Consider the following 21,831-nt stretch of genomic DNA (forward strand, 5'->3'; position numbering starts at 1 on the left):
AAAACATCATTGATAACATCAGAATTTGAACCAGACCTCCACATGAAAGTTCTAAGAAATTGTCTCATCTTTCCAGGAAAATTTTTTGAGGTCATTTGGACTTTTAGAACTCAAGATATGGGCTGAATACTAAACAGTGTCTAGGCTGCAAGTGAGATTCTGACTTCTTTGTTGTTGCTATAATTTGGACATGAAAATGATCTTTTTAAATCTTGAACTCCTATGAAGTTGTAGGCCTATGTATTACCTTTTCATCCATATAAAATAGACCTAAATCCAAGATCTACAGCTCCAGATATGGCCCAATTATCGAACAATGTTCTAGTTTGGAGTACACCAGCATCTCTTTTCTAAGTTTGGTCATCTCTTTCTCCTTTTAATTTCAGGACTTAAACTCATCAACCAATCCTTTTATTTATGTGATAGGCTTGCATTTAAGATGAATATTTACCACAAATTAAAGGTATATTATATTATTAGATATGTTATTATAAAACATGCTTTAGTTGAGGAGTTATTGATACTTTAAATGCAAACTAATTATATAAAACCTTGATAAAAATGCATTTTTAAGTACTAATCATAATTTCTAGACATTATTTTTTTAACTTTAAAAATATTATGGTCCAACACATATTGTAATGTAGGCCAATTATCTAAATAAAATCTAAATCCATCATTGATGGGCCATTATGAACTTGTTTAAGTAGCCAACTAGGTATGTTTCCCTAAGTTTCTTCTCTTCTAATTGAATTGCTAACATCTTTTCATATTGAGCAACATCATTATAAAAGTGTAGATATCAAAATATTTTGTTCTTACCAACTGTTTCTAAGGTTTTACTACATTCCTTTCATAATTGACTTAATACACTCTTACTTTATTATTGTAGTGCACTTAGTTTTTAGAGTTCTAGAATGAAGAGCATAGATTCCTATGGTTTCTTCTAGTTTTTGGACTATCTCAATTAAGTTGCTTAGTGTTACCTTTGGTTTAATTTGCTAAGAGTTCTCATAAAAACAAGTTACCATCTTTTCAAAATTATTGATAAAGTTAGGTGGAAGTGTAGAGAACCAATGAAAGGTAGTTTAGGTTAGTGATGAACCAATTAACCTCAGCTTCATAAAAGGTTTAGCAGCACCATCACTATACCCATTAGTAAACTTGGCAATGTGTTTCCTTATCGACTAGTTATCATACCAAGAAAATTGTTTAACATTAACTATCTTGTTTTTTTAAGGAATTTGATATAGCTTATTAATCCATTTACAATATGAAGAATTACACACACACGCGCGCAGATCCAACTTTCTAAACCCATCGACCTTAGATGTTGGGTTAACTCAACACTATCAATTGTTCCCTTAAATTATTGACTAATAGTTAGTGCTTGAAGGTTTAAGATTGGCTTGTTAAAAAGCAACTTATTAGGGATTAAGTTACAAAATCAACTATGGATCATGATTGGCCAAAAGTCATGATTAATCAAGGAAAAATGATCAACCACAACAACAAAAGTTCATGTAATCAACTAGCAGGTTAAGTCCTTTTCATAATAGGAATTATAAATAGATTAAATTAATCGATATTGTAAATGTTGTCTTCTAGTAAGGTAATCTTAATCTTCCTATAACTAGAAACCTATTATCCACCAATAAGTAAGTGAAAAATGCCTAGTTGCTTACTTAAATAAGGTCATAATGGCCTATTCAATTGTTAACTTAGACTATAAAAAAGATTAATAATAACTAATAAAAGCTCATGAAATTTAAAGTGATTGATGCACATAAATGATACTTAAGCCTTTTTTCTAAGGTAATAATAAGAGTAGTTGCTCCTAAATTAGAAGAACTTTTTAGTTTAGAAAAAATACATCAAACAAGGTCTGATTGACCATGATAAAGGTTGTGTTAATCACTGGTGTTACTACATATAAGAGGTATGTTGATTATGATAAGAAAAATGTATTAGCATAAGAAAATCATGATAAAACTCTATGTAAAGTGTATAAGCATCCTATTTGTTAAACAATTCTACATAAAGAAGAAAATTTGGGGGCAAAGCTAAAATTAATGGTAAGCAAGGAGAGACCAAACCTTTATACCTAAAAAGCCTTATGACAATGAATTACAGGAGCATTGGCCACAATAATAGTCATTGAAACTTAGTGATGAAGATAACAAATTGGTTAGTAATTAGTACTTAAAAGTATATTTTTATCAAGATTTTATATTATTATTTTACACTTGAAGTATCAATAATTCCTTAAGTAAAGTATATTTTATAATAATAAGTCTGATAATATAACATCCCTTTAATTTATAATAAATACTTATTTTAAAATAATTTATTGGCTAACATTCCATATATGATCAATATTTTTGGGTGTAAATCTTATTTGAAATGATTGATTGACTAACATATCATTCATAGTTGACATTTTAAGTTATCGTATTCATTAACTATTGTCATATATAGTCAATTTGTTTGATCAATTTCTATACTAATATGATAATGGAATATTCCTTCATTTAGTCTAAAAATAAAGAAATATAGAAGCATTATTTACACTAAAAATAAATATCTATTTGTCATCCAAAATTAGAATAATATTTGTTTACAAGAAATCAAGAAAAGAAAAGTTAAAATAGATAATGAATAGTAAAATCAACCAAGAATCATAATTGGCTAAGAGTTTGATCGATTAAAAGAAAGTGATCGATCATGATAATAAGAGTTGATATAATAAACCAAAAGGTTTTTTCCTATTCGAAATAAAAATTTTAAATAAATTAAATTGATTAATATTTTAGATTAGTTAGAACTTACGCGGTTATTAGAAAAGAAATAAAATATAGTTCAATTTATATTAGGACTTATTATATAATCTTCTTATATGATATGAATATTTTTATGTAAAATTAGATTTAAGTATTTATATAAAACTCTAACAATATAAATAAGCTATACCAGCTACTAAAAAAAATTGACAAGCCTCAAATATTCAGTTTTTATATTTTATTTATCCTTTATCCCATAGTGTTTTTTTTTGTTTTACTTTATTTATAGTTTTTTCTTTTATCTTTATTTATACACTTCCTTTCTTCAAATTCTTATTTCTATATTTGAGAATGTTTTTTATAAAATATTTTTTTCTTAAGATTTAGGATTTAGAACACTATTTATTATTTTACAGAGATAATTGTATTCAAGTCTTAAATAAAAATTAATTATTAATATAATGATTGGCATGCTCAATAAGATAAGATTCAATATTTATTATATTAATTAGCAATCATACCATTTCCCGTAATGTCATTGTTTCTATCAATTACTTGCGAATATTTTGGTATTTTAATGACTTTAACATAGTCTTATAGTTACTCTTTTTCTGAGATTTAATGACATGATAAAATAATCATTCGTTGATTATATAAATATGATGAGATTTAATGACATGATAAAATAATCATTATTGGTTTAACAACAATAAAGTTCGTTGATTATATAAATATGACGAAATACTAAGGTGCCCCAAATTAGATATAATAATTAAAAAATATATATATAAGAGGAAAAGACAAAAAAACCTATTGTAAAGCCAATTTTAATGCAATGTCAATTAAATATTTTAATTGTGCACATGAAAAGAAAAAGGCTAATATACTCTTTGTCCAAGGTCATTTATGCTTTGTCAATAAAAACAAAATTATTATTCTATCACTCTAATTTATAATGCAAATAAATGCATGTGAACAATAATTAATGTACAGTAAAAATAAGTTATTTTAGTTTTTTTAGATTGTGTTTATTTTTGCTGTGATATTATATTTTAAAAAAACTTAATTTTTTATTTTAAATTAATTTTTTTTATAATTTTGAATGTTTTAATATGTTGATATTAAAAATAAAAAAATGTTTTAATATATTTTAAAATAAAAAATATTTAAAAAAAATAATTACTCTAATATAGCTAAACAATCTCTTCATTGTTAAGGAAAGCAATGAATGCCCATTACTTTCAAAAACATTGAAAGTTTAAACACCGCAAAGTTTTCGAACAGTATATAATTCAAAAAAAGTTGCCACGTTTCCTTCCCCCCATGAAATTTTACTCCCATTTCCTTCTTTTTTTAAAAAAAAAATTAAATAAACCCAACAGCCATTGAAATTAATAAATTGGTATAATTACAAAAAAACCCCGAAAAAGTAAATCAAAATTAAAATCCACCCTCCCCCAAATTTTTATTTTAGGGTTTCAAGCCGACCCGGCAAATCCTCTCCAGCTTTTTTTCTTTTTCTTTTTTTTTGCCCCCTTAAACGACGGCATTATTTTTGTGAATCGGATTCTGATCCGGATCCTCATTGTTGATTCGGATCCAACAATGGCGTCGTCGCAGCCATCGCCACCGCCGTCTGCTTCCATCACCAGATCGGAGCCTCCTAAGGACTCTCCGGTACTCTCTTTCTCCCGATTGATGAACATTTTTTTCGGTCGCGATGATTCGTTCAATTATCTATTTATAATTTTTTCTTTTGTTTGTTGAGTTCCTAATACAGCAGAGCGAATGAGTCTTATTTATAAATGCATTTTGCGTGGTAGCCTTAATTTTCTAGTGCATTTATATTGATAATTTTGATTGTAAGTAATTTTTCAACAATTTGTGGTTCAAAACTTAAATTTGACTCAAAACTATTGTAAAATCCTTGCAATGTATGTCGCTGCACTAGCCTTGGAGCTCCAGTCCGGTCCACCTTTTATTTTTTTTAAAGTAATATTTTGGTTTCTGTAGTGATTTTTACATTTTTTGTTAGATTTTCATGGGTTATTTTGAGGTAATTTATAATTCATGGTTGTGATTGGACCTCCAATTTTTTCTTGGTTGCTTTTAGTGATTTTCCCCATTTTAGTTACTTTATGATGCCATTTATGGTTGTAATTAGAATGGACACTGATGGCTTTTTTTTTTTAATTTTTTTAATAGATGATAAAATCTAATCAGGAGACCACTCTTGCAAGCAAAGAGGTTTTATTAGTTATCGAATCCTTAAAGAAGGAAGTTGCAGCTGACCGATGTGTTTATGTTATGGTACATTCTTTTGATATCAGACTAATTTTCTTTTACTTTGAAATTATTTCTTTTGGGTCCTGTATTCGCTACTCAGTTCATTTATCCTTTTTTTTTTTTTTAAATTTTGCTTTCAGAAAAGGATGGAAGAGAACAGACAAAAGTTGGTTGGCATTACAAACCACCTCAATAAGTTGTCAAAGGAAAGGAAGAACAATTGGATTAGTGGTACTGACAATAGTATAGATTTATTTACAAAGAGGCAAAACGATGCACTCAGTATGCATGGTGGTATTGACTCGACTAATGTAGATAAGGATAGCCATGGCTCTGAAGAAGATGGTCATGCTTCCACTGCAGTTCTTTTGGGTTCCAGTATTCCAGTGAAGAATGCAGTACGGCCTATTAAGCTACCTGAAGTGAATAGATTACCACCTTATACATCATGGGTTTTCTTGGACAGGTATGTTTAGATTATTCCGTATTTAGTGTTCGTTTACTGGAATGCTAGTTGGTCATTTGTGGATTTTGAGTTTTGAATATCTCTTTCTTTCTGTTTTGAAATATGTTCTTGATCTTACAGTTATCATCTTCATTTTACCCATTTCTAATTTGCTGTGTTGATTTTGGTTTAGTAATTTATGATGGTCTTGGTGTAGAAATCAAAGAATGACAGAGGATCAATCAGTGGTTGGTCGAAGGAGAATTTATTATGACCAAAATGGGGGTGAAGCACTAATCTGCAGTGACAGTGAAGAGGAAATAATTGATGAAGAAGAGGGGAAGAGATATTTTGTAGAATCTGAAGATTATATTCTGCGGTTGGTATAATAATGTTATCTATTGTGATGTATTAATTCTATTTTTTCCCATAAAACTTTATGCAATAGTGAGGTTGATTGGTGCTGAAGGTCTTATGTTCAAATCTTTTGAATGCAAGAAAAAAAATTTGTTCGGAGTGAGAGCTTCCTGCAAACTTCTCCATCCTAAAGAAAGAAAATATACCTTTACATTGAATAGAACAGCTTGTGACCTTTATCTGGAGCATTAATGGTGCCAAATGCTGTAAAATAAATGCTCATAGCCATGTCAAGAATATTGATGAGCTGTATGTTGATTGAACCACTGACTTTCGACTAGTTGTTTCTGTTGTTCTGCAATGTAACTCATATACGTTCAATGCAATTTAGCAATAAATACTAAAAAGGAACAGGAATAACTATGTGAACTGCTTGTCACAGAAGCCTTGCATATTAAAACATTTGATTGTCTCCTAATTCAATGTAAATTATGCCCTCATGCTTTTTTTGTTATGTTTTATATGCTTTTGTACTGGATCCGGAGTAAAGGTGTTTTTTCTGGGGGTTAAGAATTGTGTTTTGCCAGGATGACAATCAAAGAAGCTGGTTCATCCGATCCAGTGGTGGAATCACTAGCTCATTGTTTTTCTAGAAGCCCTAGTGAAGTGAAGGTATGCATTTGTGTGAGAGGGCTCTTTTGAGTAATTAGGAGTACATGTCATTGTGAGACTATTTTATATGTCTTTGCTTCTTCGATTGAAGGATCCATATAGTTTTTATTCTAGCAGTCTTCCCCATTATTATAATATCTAATGAAAACTGGTCATGGTGTAAGCTTGGTCCAGCCGTTTCCCATTTGCTTTTTGCTTGCTTTACACAGATATGAAACACCATCAAACATCTTATACAGGCAAGATTTGAGGTTCTTAAGAAGGAAGAGAAGGCTGTGGAGGATTCTAAGAATAAAGATATTGAAGCACAAACACTGAATTCTTTCCTTGTTAAAGATCTTGAAGCTGCTTTGGATTCGTTCGACAACCTATTTTGTCGCAGATGCCTTGTAAGTATCATTCTTGGACTCTTTCCAATGTTGTGTTCTTGTTTTGCCCCTGTTACTATATAAGCCCTGTTACTATATAACTTCCTCGTTTACTGTTGGTAGGTATTTGATTGTAGATTACATGGATGTTCACAGGATCTAATCTTCCTTGTAAGTGTACGACATCAAGCTGTTAAGTTAGTATCTAGCTGGAATCTTACATGTTTTGTTGACATGCCATATTTCTAGGCTGAGAAACAATCTCCATGGAGCTATCCAGAAGACAACATAACATGTGGGTCACACTGCTACAAATTGGTATATGTTTGGTCATTTATTAATATGACTTGTTTATATTGGACATCCCTGCACAAGGATTTGGCAAAACAGTATTTAAGCACCGTCAAATTCACTCATATCAGGTTTTGAAGTCAGAAAGAATTGCCTCAGGGATTTCTCCTCAGCATGGGGTTATTGAAGAAAATTCTATCTGTCAATCAGATGGTGCTAGGGTACCTATATCATTAAGGAAGAAATCTTCCACTTCATCTGCCAGAAGGAACATGAAGTCCTGCCAAAGTGAAAGTGCTTCATCAAATGCAAAAAACATTTCAGAGAGCAGTGACTCAGAGATTGGACCTCATCAGGACACCTCTCCCACTAGTCAGATATCACCTTCCAAGTCTATGCTTGTTGGGAAAGGTGGGACTTGTAAGAGGAACAGCAAGCGAGTGGCTGAACGTGTTCTAAGTTGCATGCGAAAAAGGCAGAAGAAAATGGTGGCTTCTGATTCTGATTCTGTTGCTAGTGGAGGCCTTTTGTCAATTGATTTGAAACGTAGATCCACCTCACACAAAGGAAAGGAAGATGCAAGTTCTTCTCATAAGAATGCAAAATCTCCCACCATTGCAAAATCTAGGAGGAAAGAATTGATGAATCAGGGCAGCCACAACTTAGTGCAAGGTGAATTTCATGATGGTCTATCAAGTGAGATGGTTGCTAATCCACCTGTGACTAGCAGTGATGACACCTTGAGGAAAGAAGAGTTCATAGATGAACATAAATGTAAAAAAGAATTAAGTGATGATAGATCTTGGAAAGCTATTGAAAAAGGCCTATTTGAGAAAGGTGTTGAGATTTTTGGCGGGAACAGGTAAGGGGGTGCATCTCATGTTTATTCTTGTTAATTTTGTTACAGTCTACTTGTTGAATATATATATATTTTTTGGATATTTTAGAAGAGTGATGGTTTTGACTATGTGTAATGTTTGCTGTGACCATTTAGGTTAGAAAGTACTTAACTTACTTCACCTATGGTAAATAGGTTTTACATTTTCACGGTGTTAATGTTTTGTTTTCTTCTAATTTGTTTTAATAAATGAAGGTAGTACAGGGATATCACAAAGGAATTAAATCCATGAAGACTGAAACTGAAAACTTTGTTAAATTAGGAATGCATTATAATGCTTTCTTTTATTTAAGACTTGAGGGATTGATCAGATTCCTTAAGTTAACAGTAGTTCAGAATTAATGCTTCATAAAATGGAGACAGATAAACAATAACCACTACTGGGCTATTCCCTTGTACTCACTCACGAATTGTACTAGCCGGTGGGTTGAATTATCCTGAAAGTGATTGCAGTTAGATTTGGAGATTCTTTTCTAAACTATCGCATGTACTTCTTATGATGTGTGCCTACATAATACATGTGCTCATTTTGCATTTTACATTTTGCTTGCCTTGATTTTTTTACAAATACTAATGTAACTGTTTGAATGAAATATATGTTCCCTTGTGTTGAACAGCCTTTATCACTGACCTTCCTAGAAGTACACTCTAATGATCTTACTGATACCTTTTTCATATTGCTCTGAGTAGAACTGTTGTTGTTTCGTCAATTTTGTCTAAAGTTTGTTTTTTGTTTTCCATGACAGTTGCTTAATTGCTAGGAACCTTTTAAATGGTTTAAAAACATGCTGGGAGGTTTTTCAATACATGACTCGCTCTGAGAATAGGCTAGCATGTGAAGCAGGTGATGCTGGAACTCTTGGTGAAGGGTATTCCAAGTTTGATTTCAATGGAACAATGGTTAGAATTTTGCTTCTTGTATATGACTCTGCTTTCATTAACATGTGAGTAAGTCTTAACCCACCCGTCCCCCCATTTTCCCATTTTTTGTCGGGGTATTGAACTGCATATCAGGTTAAGAATGAAGCAAGAAGGAGATCAAGATTTTTAAGGAGAAGAAGTAAAGTTCGTCGCTTGAAGTACTCTTGGAAATCTACTGCTTACCATTCTTTTAGGAAGCGGATAACTGAAAGAAAAGATCAACCTTGTCGCCAGTATAATCCATGTAGTTGTCAAACTGCTTGTGGAAAGCAGTGCACTTGTTTGCTAAATGGCACGTGTTGTGAGAAGTATTGCAGGTGAGCCTTCCTTTAACACCTCATGGACATCAAGATTTATGGTGTGTGTATATCCTTTGTTTATCCCCCATTTTTTTTCAGAAATGAGAATTCAATAAAATTTGGTTAGGGCTTCATTCAAATTTAGAGTTTTCTCTTGTAGAGCTTCATTCCTCACCAGCTTAAACAAATATGGGGCCTTAGATTTAGATGTTCGGGCATGTGTCTGTTCATGTGTGCATGTGTATGCATGTTGATGCTTCGATGAATACTCTTAGCTAACCTTTACTTACTCCTCTAGATGTCCTAAGAGTTGCAAGAGCCGATTTAGAGGCTGTCATTGTGCTAAAAGTCAATGTAGAAGTCGTCAATGTCCATGCTTTGCTGCAGACAGGGAATGTGATCCAGATGTTTGTAGGAATTGTTGGATCAGGTGAGTTGGTACCCTGGCTCCCTTTTTTTTTTTTTTTTTGTTCTAGTTAATGCTTTCATCAACTGTATATTTCTAGGCTAATTATTTCACCTAGTTTTGTCTGTGTACTGTACAATATCATAATTGTACAAGATTGTGAAATTTTTCTTGATAATTGTGCTTGGGAATTAATGAAGTGCATGTTTGTAAGTAATGCATTTGTTTCCACATGTATTCAAGATCAGATTGCAAAGGATTGAGATTTCCATAAAGCTGCTTCAGGTTGCCAAACTTTTGACTTTTTTATGGAGTTGATTCGGTTGAAAATATATCGAGTTTCAAAGAATTTAGAGGTGGTATTTGTGTCTTCTAAAAGTCAACCTTTTGTTTGTTCGAGAAGCTGTATCCCACAGGCCCTGAACTGTGATTTTCCTTAATCAAAGACTTTGGACTTCCAAGCGGTAAAGGTCCAAATTTTAGTTCGAAGTCCATACATTCTATCACCCACCACTGCCCCCATGCCAGAATTTACCAACTTCAGTGCCTCCAAGCTGGCACCATATCCTCTCTTTCCCTCTTTATGCTTGGGAAAATGCTATTATTATTTTTGTCAGATTAATATCATTTGGTATACTTATGAAAAGTCATCCTTCACAGGGTTCATAAAATAATGTTTGTTTATTAATTGCCAGAAATATATCTATTCTTTTCCTCACTTTTCTTGCACTACTTTCTATCATTTGAGCTGTTTAAATTTTCTTTTGCAGTTGCGGTGATGGTACTCTCGGTATTCCCAGCCAAAGGGGCGATAATTATGAATGCAGAAATATGAAGCTTCTTCTTAAACAACAACAGAGGGTAGTGACACTTTTATCCTTTTATCATCTTTCATTGTTTGATATTTAGAGATAGGTGCACACATTTGAATTTGCATCTCTTAGTTGTCTGGCATTTGAAGTAATCTGATAGTGCGTTGATTTGTGAAGTTCTCTTGTAAACAGTACTATAATTCTATTTGTTCATTATAGAAATCTGCTTACTGTATTCATGAATGCCCATAATGCAGAAATTACTCTTCTGGCTTGCATTTCAGCTTCTGTCTTAGATTTGTGAAATTGATGTAGTTTTTCTTTATGGCTTGACTGAGGTGTAAGATGATAATAAAATTTAGTGGACTGAATATGAGGTCTCTTTCAGACAGATTTATGGCATACTCTACACACTGCTCGTTATGTGTTGGCTGTAAAACTCAGTGAATGTTCTAGGAAGAGTATAGAGTTTATCAAAATAAAAATAGCATATGTTGATAGTTTGTGAACTTAGGAAGTAGAGGCATAACTATCTTTGAAATTAATGAAAATGAAGCATGCGAGAAGGCAAAACTAAGGAATATTATCCTCTTAAAACCAGCCATTAACTTAATGGATTGCTCCATGTCATCAGAAGTTCTGGTTTTTTTAGATTCCCACATCAACCAATGTGTAAATCAATGCTTTCAAACAACGGACATTTGATGGGGGGCATTTGTCGAGCTCCTTACATTTTCTATCTTTCTTGTTCTATGAATAGGTTTTACTTGGAAGATCTGATGTATCAGGCTGGGGTGCTTTCTTGAAGGTAATATTCCAGATGGACTGCATAATAAGGGATAACTGTCCTCTTAAATCCTTTTCATCCCATGTGGTTTTTGAGATTAATCACAAGTCATTTGGGATAAAACCTAGAGATTTATTTGTTTGTTTTCTCTTATGAATAATATGTGCCTCCTGCAGAATAGTGTTGGCAAGCATGAGTACCTGGGTGAGTACACTGGTGAGCTGATTTCACATAGGGAAGCAGATAAGCGTGGGAAGATATATGACCGTGAAAATTCATCATTTCTCTTCAATCTCAATGATCAGGTACGAATCGTTATGCTGCTTTATGATCTTAAATGAGGATTCAACCATCATCTTTTGTTGTTTCTCTGACACGAAGATTTGTTTCTTGCAGTTTGTTCTTGATGCATACCGGAAGGGTGACAAACTAAAGTTTGCCAACCATTCTCCAGACCCTAATTGCTATGCTAAGGTATCCACTTTGACTACTTTTGCTCACAGCCTACCTGATAAATGTAAGATTAATAGTGTGGCTAAAGACATAGCTGGAACACTATCAAGGTTTTTCCACTTTTTCCTCACTTCCAACCATTGCATTGTAGGTCATAATGGTTGCAGGGGATCACCGAGTGGGCATATTCGCCAAAGAACGAATTAATGCCGGGGAGGAACTTTTCTATGATTATCGCTATGAGCCAGACAGGGCTCCTGCCTGGGCTAGGAAGCCTGAAGCATCTGGATCAAAAAAGGAAGATGGTAGTCATTCAAGTGGCCGTGCAAAGAAACTTGCTTGATATGGCACCAGCGTACACATACTCAATTCAAAACTTTTGTCAATTCTTTATCATTCTCACTGACTGTAGGGAATAGGTTCATGGTCAATCATTTTGTTATTGGAGAGGCCATTGTCATCTCCACCATAACCTAACTAAATTTTTATCCTCAATTAACATTTATTCCAAAGTGGACTGCATTATTTGTTACAGCAGAAAAAGGATAACTAATGACATCTAACATCGAACTATCTTGTTAAAGAACTACTAGTTAAGAAGATTTATCGATCTTGTTCCGAGTTAGAATGAGAAGTAGCGACCAGCTTTTCCATGGGAGCTTGGTGTGGATGGGACATCGTGAGCCCAAGTTTGCGGGTTGCATTTCGCAAGGCCATGTCTCTTTTTATTAATTAGTGTCATCCACCAATATGATCCTTCAATTTTACAAATCTTTACCCTTTTGTTCACTATAATTTTAGAAGTTTATATTTTGGTTTTAAAATTTTATTTTTATTATGTTTCAATCCTTTAATGAAGAAAAGAGTGGAGATGAGAGTTTAATGAAAGTGATTTTGTCCTTTAATTATACTAGTAAAAAGTATCTTTTAATTTGGTTTGATTTTTAGGCTTTCTATTTATTTATTAGAAGCTGTTTTTGTTAGTTAATTATGTGGTGCTAATTTTGTTCAAGCAAAATATATATTTTTATTAAAAAAACATTCGTTTAATTATGGTGTAGATTAAAAAATAGTCTTTGAACAAAAATATTTTTCAAACCTCTTTTTTTTTAATTATACTTATTGTTCCGATCAGATCCACTGGCTAGAATTTTTCTAAATATAACATATTAGAAAAACTCAATTTAGGGTGGCTGCACTTTCACTGGAAGCGACGCTAGCTTAGCGTGCTTGGCCTGTGTTGCTCGTACAAGCCATTATTTTAGGGATGTATTTAATTTTATATTTTAAAAATATTTTAAAAAAATTTAAATATTTTTATTTTTTAAAATTAATATGAATTTTATATTTGATATTATTTTAATATGTTGGTATTAAAAATAATTTTTTAAAAATAAAAAATATATATTATTTTAATACATTTTAAAAAATATTTTGAAAAATTCCAAATATGTTTAACGCTACTGGCAAATCAGCGTAGCACGAGGCTGTTGCAAAAAGAATATAATTACTTATATTTGGTATGATTTTCACTTCAAAAAAATTGCTAAACTAAGATTTTTTTAAAAAAAATTAAAGTCACAATCGATTCAAATCAACTAATTTCAATTTGGTTTGATTGAATTTATGTTAGTCAAAACCTAATAAAAAAAATTCGCTGTTGCAAAAAGAATATAATTACTTATTTTCAGTTTGATTTTCACTTTAAAAAAATTACTTATTCTTTATCTCAGTGTATTGATCAACAAATTAAAAGGCAGGATTTAAAGTAACTAGTGAGGGCCATGCCCATCATAACAAATGTTTCTCCACACTAGGTAATTTGAATACAGTTAAAGGATGATCGAGCGAGCATGGATCAGTGATGAGAGATAGCTGAGCTGGTGCTCAAGAGCACATTAATATCTGTTGCAGCTGGTTCAATTTCTGATTTGGTAATTGTCATGGAAGTGATTGTAAACGTTTGTTGTAACATCTAGAAGTGGGAGAGAGGCTCGCCGAAAATATGATCACCAACAAATATCTTTCTAGGAAATTCTAAAAGGTGGTTAAACTTGTGAAGATCTGAATGTTTGTTTTAATTTGGGTTAAGAGAGAGAAGAGAGTGTAATATAGGAGATGAAAGAAAGATGATAAAAACCTTAGGGATGCTACTTTTGGGTTTGATTTGGGGTTCGGACTTGGGAGAGATGAAAGGTTTTGGAGATGCTACTTTTGGGTTTGATTTGGGGTTCGGACTTGGGAGAGATGAGAGGTTATTTTGGTTTAGGGAAGAGGTGAGAAGAAAATGAGTTTTTTTTTTTTTTTTTAAGCGGTAGTTGAAGTTATTTGGTTTTTAAATTTTTTTTAATTGATTAATTCTGTTTATATTTTTTGTTTGGTTTTTTTTTAGTTTTTTTTTATTGTTTTATTAGTTTTTGAAATTTTTACTCATCTCTAATTACTATTATCAAGGATAATATAGGGGAAACATTACCATTCTTCCCTTACAACCAGGGTTTTAAAGTGCATAAATATGATTCTACCCTTGTACGAGATCTAATTATTAAAACAAAGCCCTCATTAATATATTAAATATATGTTAATATCATAATTTGTTTCCTTTCAATTTTATATGTAAAAAATAAAAGTTTTATTTAAAAATTAAAAATTAAATTATAATTTTCATAGAGAATTACTATTATAGACTTAGAAAGATTAAGAACTTGATTGTATAAAATTCTAATAACTACATTAAAATAATACATGTGATATTTTTCATAGGGTAAAGTGATATTTTATCATTAATAGTGTTGTAATATTTTTTCTATAAATATAATGATATCTCTCATATTCTTCTATACACTTTACATATAATATATATCTATACAAATAAAAAAAGTAAAGAAAAGAAAGATTTAGCTTTCGGTGTGTCAATCTTTCTCTTCTAAAATGTTTTAAAACCTATATTTTTAGAGTTAGAAGTGAGTTTATGTAATTATTTTATTTTTAGGGTTCAAATTATCCTAATCTTGATTTATAATGATTAAATTTTATCATGGGTGAGAAAATAATATTTATTTAACATATTTTATCTAATAAAAATTAATAATTTAAATAGATGATATATTGTTTATTTTAATTGAAAAAAATAACCTATGCAAGTTCAAATTTTTTTCTTGAAGATATGTATTTGACATAACTTAAAATTAATTTGAAGTAATTATTTTTTAAAGTTTCAAGAGTAATTTTATGTGATGAAGAAATTAATTAGTTACGCTAAATAATCTGAACAACTATATTCTTAAAAAAGAAAAAAAATGTAATAAAGAAGGGTTAGAGAAAAGAAATGGAAGTGTGAGAGTGTCATTTGAGCCCGCCTTGTCACCTTCATCACACAGTTAACAAAAAAAAAAAAAAGACTTCTCTATCTTTATCAACCTCTCTCAGCTTCTCTCTCTCTGCATCTATTCTTTACTCAGTTCTCGAGCTCTGCATTAGCGTACACTGGCAATGTCCCCGTATTTGACGGACCACCATAGCCTATGCAGGGCCCCTCTTGCAATCGGATACCTCTACCTCTCTCTGCTTCTCTACTCATTCTCGACAGCTCATGCACAGGTTCTTACATCTCTATTTTCCTGATGTTATTGTTATTCATGATCCGTACAACTTCACTTTCCTTATTTTTTGGAGACTTAACTGAATTTTGAGTCAATCCCATAGGTGCTACAATCCTGTACAGCAACCACAAATTGTGGGGTGGGCCTTTATTGTGGAAATTGCCCTGCTTTAGGCAAGACTCAACCCATTTGCATCAGAGGCCAAGCTATCATACCTAATTCTATTGTATGTTTTTTGGGTTTAATTTCGTGGTTTTGGTGATGGGTTCTGGTTGTTTTGATCTAAAACACTGTAAAGATTGTTTGTTTGTTTGTTTTCTTTTGTGTTTTTGCAGATAAATGGGTTGCCTTTTAACAAGTATACATGGTTAGTTACTCATAATTCTTTTAGTATTGTGGATGCACCGCCTTTGCCTGGTGTTCAGAGGCTTACTTTTTATAATCAAGAAGACACTGTGACCAATCAGTTGAGGGTATGTGGTCCTTGTTCTTCTTTTTGTCTTTTTTTTTTTCAACTTTTTTAGTGACTTGTTTGGTTCCTGAGAATCTGGAAGTCTCAGAAAATTAAAATGGAAGTTTTAAGCTTTTCAGTCTTTCGGTTATTTCCTGGTGCTATGTTTGATCACAATTTTAAGTTAGTTGTTTTTCTTTCTTTTTTTAATGCAAACATTGTTGAGTAATTTACTCATCTGTTTTAATTTCATGGTTGTTTGTTAGAATGGTGTGAGGGGGCTGATGTTGGATCTGTATGATTTTGAGGGCGACATCTGGCTCTGCCATTCGTTTCGAGGGCAATGTTTCAACTTCACAGCGTTTGTAATAATAGATCTTTCCAGTTTATAAATTTGGAATGTGTTTATTGTAGATTGGTTTATAATGTGCGCATCTTAAATTCCTTGCAGCAACCTGCAATAAACACTTTGAGGGAAGTGGAATCATTCTTGAGCGAGAATCCAACTGAAATTGTGACAATTATCATTGAGGACTATGTTCATACTCCAAAAGGCTTGATAAATCTGTTCACTAATGCTGGTTTGGATAAGTATTGGTTCCCTGTGTCTAAGATGCCGAAAAAGGGGGAAGATTGGCCCACTGTGGCAGAGATGGTGCAAGAGAATCACCGGCTTGTGGTATTCACTTCTGTTGCTTCAAAGGAAGCAGAGGAAGGAATTGCTTATCAGTGGAAATATATGTTGGAAAATGAGGGTAAACATCATATCTGCAAATATCTATTGGTTTTGTATGTTTGGAGGTGCATGGTCCACTAACCACAGCTTAGTGAATTGAATTTCAGCTGGAGATCCTGGGGTAAAACCAGGCTCTTGCCCTAACAGAAAAGAGTCAAAGCCACTGAATTCCAAAAGAGCATCACTTTTCTTAATGAATTACTTCCCAACATATCCAGTTGAGACTGAAGCTTGCAAAGAGCATTCTACTCCACTTGCTCAGATGGTTGGTACCTGCTATAAAGCAGCTAGAAATGTGATGCCAAACTTTCTGGCAGTCAACTTTTATATGGTTAGTTCTAACATGCACAGGTAAATAGTTAACTAAACATATCCTTTATAAGCATTCTAACTGGAATGAAAATGTTGCAGAGGAGTGATGGGGGTGGTGTTTTTGATGCTCTGGATAGAATGAATGGCCAGACATTGTGCGGTTGTAATACTGTGACTGCTTGCCAGGTCTGTTCATGTTACTTGTGTACTATTAACTGCTTCATTTCCACGCTGTGGTTTAGCTGTTTTTGGAAACAGAGAATCAAAATTGTCCTAATTTTCTAACCTGTTCCACCGGGGGTGGGGGGATGCACAGCTTCAATTTTTTTCCCCACAAGCTCTTGGTTTATTTTGGAAAATTTTCAAAGCTTGGGACCAGGGCCACCGTCAAAATTCATCCCTGCTGAAATCATGAAGTCTTGCTTTTATCCCCTTAAATGTGAGATTTATTATTGTGCACTGATAGGATAGCCAGTAGGAGATCTTAATAAATGTTTAAAACATACCCACCTATCACTGCAGTAACAGGCTAAAAGACTTAATATGGCTTTCATTTACCTGAGTTTTAGAACTTATCTTTTCTTCTTCATTTAATACTGCTCCTACTTTCATAAAAAAAGAAGAAGCAATGGAGCCTTGTTTTGGTTATGGCTTGGACGAAATAGTTTGCTCACTTTGAGTCCCTAGATTCCATTTGTGAAGGGCTTTTTACTTGTGGTGGTATTAGAATGTGAAAAAAATTGTTTGAGTATGATCTTTTGCAGTCTGGAGCACCTTTTGGATCTTGCAAGAATGTTGCCGTACCTAATGTAAGTCCTGTAACAAATACTGTGGGAAATACAAGTCCGCTGACAAATACTGCGGGAAGCTTTTCAGGATCCGTTCAATTCTCGAAATCTGCATCAACAATCCAATCTCCAAATAGCTTGGTTTTCTACCTGTTCTTTTTTATTAGCAATATTTTTATCATATGATGAATACAGTGAATGATTTCTGGGATGGAGGTTAGGGATCCGCTCCTTTGCTTAGATGGTTAGCAAGTTACTCCTTTGGTAGAATTTTATAGTTTCTGTTTGAATTCTCCAATAAGGACTGGTATGCCATGTCCCAGCCTTATTGAGGGGAAGGTAAAGGAATACTTTCTAGAGATATGAAGTGTGATTGTAAACAAAGAACTTTTGAGATTCTTAAATTGAGGCCAAAAGTAAGTAGTTACGCAGGAGGCTGAGGTAGATAATGGTCAACAGCGACCCAGAATATGTTATGAAATGGTTCAGGTATGCAGTGTGCTTCACTCTAAGATTGCAGGGTTTTTCAAGAATTGCCATTATTTTACTTTTAGCAAACAATAAACATCCATGCTCCTGATCTTATCTTTATCATGATTTAGATTTCCATAAACCTTGTAATACAAATTGCAAATAAGTGAATAAATATCTTCAGATGTTGCAATTTGAAGCTTGCCAATATGAGGACTTCTTTCTATGCACAATTAAACAGGTTATTGCCCATATATGTTCCGCAAAATTAGGGTCCAAAAGAGAGAATTAGAAGATAGTCTAACCCTTGAACATTTCTTTTTTTCGAATATGAAGTACTATTGTAATAAGAGTTCCTGTTTATACTTCTAGCTTTGACGGGTTTTGTCTTAATGTTTTTTCAGGTTGTCTTTTTGGCCATAGTATTTAGCTGTTGGAGTAAGAATGAAACACATGTTGAATATTTTCCAGCACGTTACTTGGTTTCATCCAATACTTGTACTACTGCACCCAACATTGCCCTTTGGTTTGCTTTCCCAGTTGCACAAGGGCCATTATTATCCTCTGCATATCATCATCTGAATATCGTTGAACAATTAGACTGTCTGATAAGGAATCTTTCGAGATTTTTTCTTCTAGAATGAAAGAGGTCATGTTTTCCCGCATGTTTTAAGAGAGTTCTAGCATTTGGAATCCAAAAACATGTTTGGCTTGTTTCTCAACTTGAGAATTATGGGCAAACGATAGAATAAGGCATAAGCACAGCTACAGTTAAGGAATCAAAATATGAAAGCATCAGCAGGACTAGCTATTTTGTAAGTTCTGCCATGTTACTTTTGCAAACAGAAAGCATAACCTGGATAGATTGAAAAACAAGAAGATTCATCTGTACACAGCACCAATCTTGATATATACTATTACAAAGCCAAATGTCATAATTTACAGATGAATAATTAACTACAATGATACAGAGCAAGAATTTGATAGCTATCGCTTGTTGTTTATTGAATTTATTAGCTTGTGATAATGATCGCAACATCGAGCAGAAATAAGAATCTGTACAGAAAGCAATAGAGAAATGCATACACAAAGTTGAGCAGCTCATGCGACAGGCAATATTGCAGCACCTCCAACGTTTAAAAGCACTCCAGCTGGTTTAATTTGAAGGGAAGGGCTGATAGTCAGCAAATCAATGAAGCAGTTTACGGGAACTCTGGTTCCCCATACATTGATTGATTCGAGTTTTCGGCATTTATTTACTAGATTAAGAAGCCCACTTTCTGTTACATGGCGGCAGCTCCATAGGACAATGCTCTAGAAAGAAAGAAGAGATTTAAAGTCATTTCCAATAAGATTACTTTCTGTAAACCATAATTAGTATCAGTTCAGCTAGATTTCATCGCCTTAAAGCAGTTCAAATTCTTGACCATCAATACCATGATTTTTTTAATAAAAAATTCACACAGAAATTAAAAATATTTATAGAATAACACAGTTTGAATAAAAAATTATATAAATAACATATTTTTAACGTATCACAATCTAAATTGTTACAACTTTTATATCATGATTTTAAAACCTCTCTTTAATGTCACGTTTTATAAAGAAAGAATGAACTTTCTTTTAAAGTGCGACAAACAAAAATTATGCTATTTCAATAACAATAAAAAAAATTTACCTAAAATTTTAAATTTTCTTTGCTAATAGCCCAATACCACTAGAAAAATAACATGGAAGCATCTAAAACGTGGACAAATGTGAGCGGTCACGGGTATCCAAAACGGACATCGGGGTAATGTCAGCAGGAAACTCACCTTTAAACGTGGACAGCTATCTGCAATAGCAAATAAAGACTCATCTGTGACAAATGTACCACCAATGTTCAGGTGTTGCAATGAAATAGCCCTTGAAATCTGTTGAAAAACGAAGCAAACTATGAAATATTGCAACACGCTTCTAGGTTGAATTATTTAGCATGATTGCTTGTAGAGTACTAGCACAGACATCAAAGCATAACACATTAATGCTCAGCGGCAAGCTACACGGATACTTTATGGATGCTCATCAAAGTTATATTTATCGTTTTGAAGAAGCTATTATCACATACCAGTTGAACAACACCTCTGTCAGTGATCCTGGCCATGCCCCATAGAGATATGGATGTCAAGTTGCCAATACAATTTGCCAGAGAAATTCGATACAGTCCATTGTCAGTTATATGGCAATCCCAACGGCTCCTAGAACTGAAAATAGAATAGGAAAATGAGAAAATATATTCAAGCTCCAGATAACGAATTCAACCATCACATATATTCAACACAATTAATCATCAACATTAAAATAGCCCTTGAATGCATAATAGGATTGGAAGGATTAAAATCCCACTGCTATAAAGGCTCAAGCTGTTCTATGCATTATTGGTCACTACGCATTTCTCCAGCCATTCACAATATCTACGATCTCAAAAGACATCGAAGCTAGAGACCTAACTGCTTATGCTTGAGTCTTTCAAGAAATGCTCAAATTTATAGGAATCATGTCACGCAACTACCAAAGCAAATGATCACACATGGAAAAACTGAAAATCAGTCTCAGACATCCTCGCCTAATCTCATAAAACCCAAAATCATAAACGAAAAAAGAAACCAACTTTCATGATCTCTTACAAACATTGGTTTCTTCTACTGAATTTAATAAACAATCAAAGAAAGACCCGTCAAACAAAAACCACCACTGAGTTCATTAATAAAAATAAATAGTGTCTCGATCATTATTTGAAATAGCAAGGTACGGACAGAGAGAAAGAGGAACAGAGACGTACATGTCAAGTTCTTTGAGATTGTAAGCAAGGCGTACAAGACGGGTAGTGGAATCATCATCCATCTTCCAACCAGCAAAGCTCATACTGTTTCTTTGAGCTAAAGATTGCTTCACCCCTTCTTTCCATTTCCTGCAGACACTACTTGCCTGGGCTAAATCAGTGAAGGAAATGATGAAACCAAATATGTAAGCCACTAAGTCTATTGGTAAACGATCAATCTCTGCCTCTTCTCTCTCCATATAGATTCTCTTTCTTTGTTTCTTTCGACAAGGAAACAGAGCAGAAGAGAGAGAGAGAGATAGAGAGAGAGCTGGGGCTTCTTGATGCACGTAGAAACTGGAAGAAAGGGTCCTAGATAATTTATGAAATAATAATTACAAAGGCACGGATAAAGAGAGGATGTGGTAATCTTGTTAACATCATTTCACCTGTCAATTTTTTTTTCTTTATACACACACACACACACACACATATATATATATTTCAATCCACATGCAATCAAAAGAAATTAAATACTTTAAAATTTATAAAATGATAAAATAGTGTATATAATATAATAATTATAAATATTTTTTTAGTTCACCATCACTTAAAAATAAACTCTTTACAACTTAAATAGTATTTTTTTTCTTTAAAGTAATAAGAAACATTTTTCTTTTATTGAAACTACACTTAATTATTATAATTATAAATCAACTAACTAAATTATGAAAAGATAAAAAAAATATTTCTTACGTTTAAATGAATATACTTGACTATTTATATTTTCCTTTTGAAAATAACGATGCATGTTTGAAGTTATAATTGCACAATAGTATTAATAACCATAATAATTATGGAATAATTAATTAAATTACTGAGTAATAAGATAAACT

General features: G+C 32.8%; 3 protein-coding genes across 5 annotated transcripts; 2 read left to right on the forward strand and 1 right to left on the reverse strand.

Moving 5' to 3' along the window:
• Nucleotides 1-4,236: 4,236 nt before the first annotated feature.
• Nucleotides 4,237-12,406, forward strand: LOC105113867 (histone-lysine N-methyltransferase CLF-like). 2 transcript variants are annotated; one of them, XM_011010217.1, is made up of 17 exons: nt 4,237-4,457; nt 4,986-5,090; nt 5,207-5,532; nt 5,729-5,890; nt 6,456-6,540; nt 6,780-6,929; nt 7,032-7,079; nt 7,158-7,226; nt 7,331-8,061; nt 8,844-8,997; nt 9,112-9,335; nt 9,616-9,747; nt 10,494-10,584; nt 11,296-11,343; nt 11,499-11,627; nt 11,719-11,796; nt 11,927-12,406. In XM_011010217.1, exons 1-17 carry the CDS (start codon nt 4,386-4,388, stop codon nt 12,116-12,118), a joined length of 2,796 nt encoding a protein of 931 aa, XP_011008519.1. In that variant the 5' UTR covers nt 4,237-4,385; the 3' UTR covers nt 12,119-12,406. The 2 variants fall into 2 exon arrangements, with proteins under 2 accessions (XP_011008519.1, XP_011008520.1); XM_011010218.1 differs by having other exon boundaries at nt 4,995-5,090.
• A 2,721-nt stretch (nt 12,407-15,127) lies between these two features.
• On the forward strand, nt 15,128-18,797 carry LOC105113866 (PI-PLC X domain-containing protein At5g67130-like). Of its 2 annotated transcripts, XR_840035.1 has the most exons (9): nt 15,128-15,375; nt 15,481-15,603; nt 15,713-15,850; nt 16,095-16,193; nt 16,280-16,583; nt 16,672-16,895; nt 16,976-17,062; nt 17,641-18,153; nt 18,540-18,797. XR_840035.1 is itself a non-coding variant. In XM_011010216.1 (8 exons), the coding sequence occupies exons 1-8, from the start codon at nt 15,268-15,270 to the stop codon at nt 17,848-17,850; spliced, it is 1,293 nt and encodes a 430-aa protein (XP_011008518.1). In that variant the 5' UTR covers nt 15,128-15,267; the 3' UTR covers nt 17,851-18,247. The 2 variants fall into 2 exon arrangements, 1 of the variants encoding a protein (XP_011008518.1); XM_011010216.1 differs by lacking the exon at nt 18,540-18,797 and having other exon boundaries at nt 17,641-18,247.
• Nucleotides 18,798-18,982: 185 nt separating this feature from the next.
• Nucleotides 18,983-21,311, reverse strand: LOC105113868 (F-box/RNI-like superfamily protein). Its single transcript, XM_011010219.1, has 4 exons — nt 20,957-21,311; nt 20,243-20,378; nt 19,950-20,048; nt 18,983-19,449 (listed from the first exon to the last, which is right to left on the reverse strand). The coding sequence occupies exons 1-4, from the start codon at nt 21,193-21,195 to the stop codon at nt 19,237-19,239; spliced, it is 687 nt and encodes a 228-aa protein (XP_011008521.1). The 5' UTR covers nt 21,196-21,311; the 3' UTR covers nt 18,983-19,236.
• Between the last annotated feature and the right edge of the window lie 520 nt (nt 21,312-21,831).

This window comes from Populus euphratica, unplaced genomic scaffold (assembly GCF_000495115.2).
Source record: "Populus euphratica unplaced genomic scaffold, PopEup_1.0 scaffold459.1, whole genome shotgun sequence".
In the NCBI taxonomy this organism is placed as follows: domain Eukaryota; kingdom Viridiplantae; phylum Streptophyta; class Magnoliopsida; order Malpighiales; family Salicaceae; genus Populus; species Populus euphratica.

Bases quoted from the DNA above. Each gene is read 5' to 3' on its own strand.
- LOC105113867 (XM_011010217.1), top strand. From the start codon at position 4,386: ATGGCGTCGTCGCAGCCATCGCCACCGCCGTCTGCTTCCATCACCAGA. The intron at 6,930-7,031 runs GTAAGTATCATT...TACTGTTGGTAG, and splicing joins TATTTTGTCGCAGATGCCTT to GTATTTGATTGTAGATTACA. The intron at 8,062-8,843 runs GTAAGGGGGTGC...TTTCCATGACAG, and splicing joins GAGATTTTTGGCGGGAACAG to TTGCTTAATTGCTAGGAACC.
- LOC105113868 (XM_011010219.1), bottom strand. From the start codon at position 21,195: ATGGAGAGAGAAGAGGCAGAGATTGATCGTTTACCAATAGACTTAGTG. The intron at 20,379-20,956 runs GTACGTCTCTGT...TTCTATTTTCAG, and splicing joins AATCTCAAAGAACTTGACAT to TTCTAGGAGCCGTTGGGATT. The intron at 20,049-20,242 runs GTATGTGATAAT...GTTTTTCAACAG, and splicing joins ACAGAGGTGTTGTTCAACTG to ATTTCAAGGGCTATTTCATT.
- LOC105113866 (XM_011010216.1), top strand. From the start codon at position 15,268: ATGTCCCCGTATTTGACGGACCACCATAGCCTATGCAGGGCCCCTCTT. The intron at 15,604-15,712 runs GTATGTTTTTTG...GTGTTTTTGCAG, and splicing joins CTATCATACCTAATTCTATT to ATAAATGGGTTGCCTTTTAA. The intron at 15,851-16,094 runs GTATGTGGTCCT...GTTGTTTGTTAG, and splicing joins CTGTGACCAATCAGTTGAGG to AATGGTGTGAGGGGGCTGAT.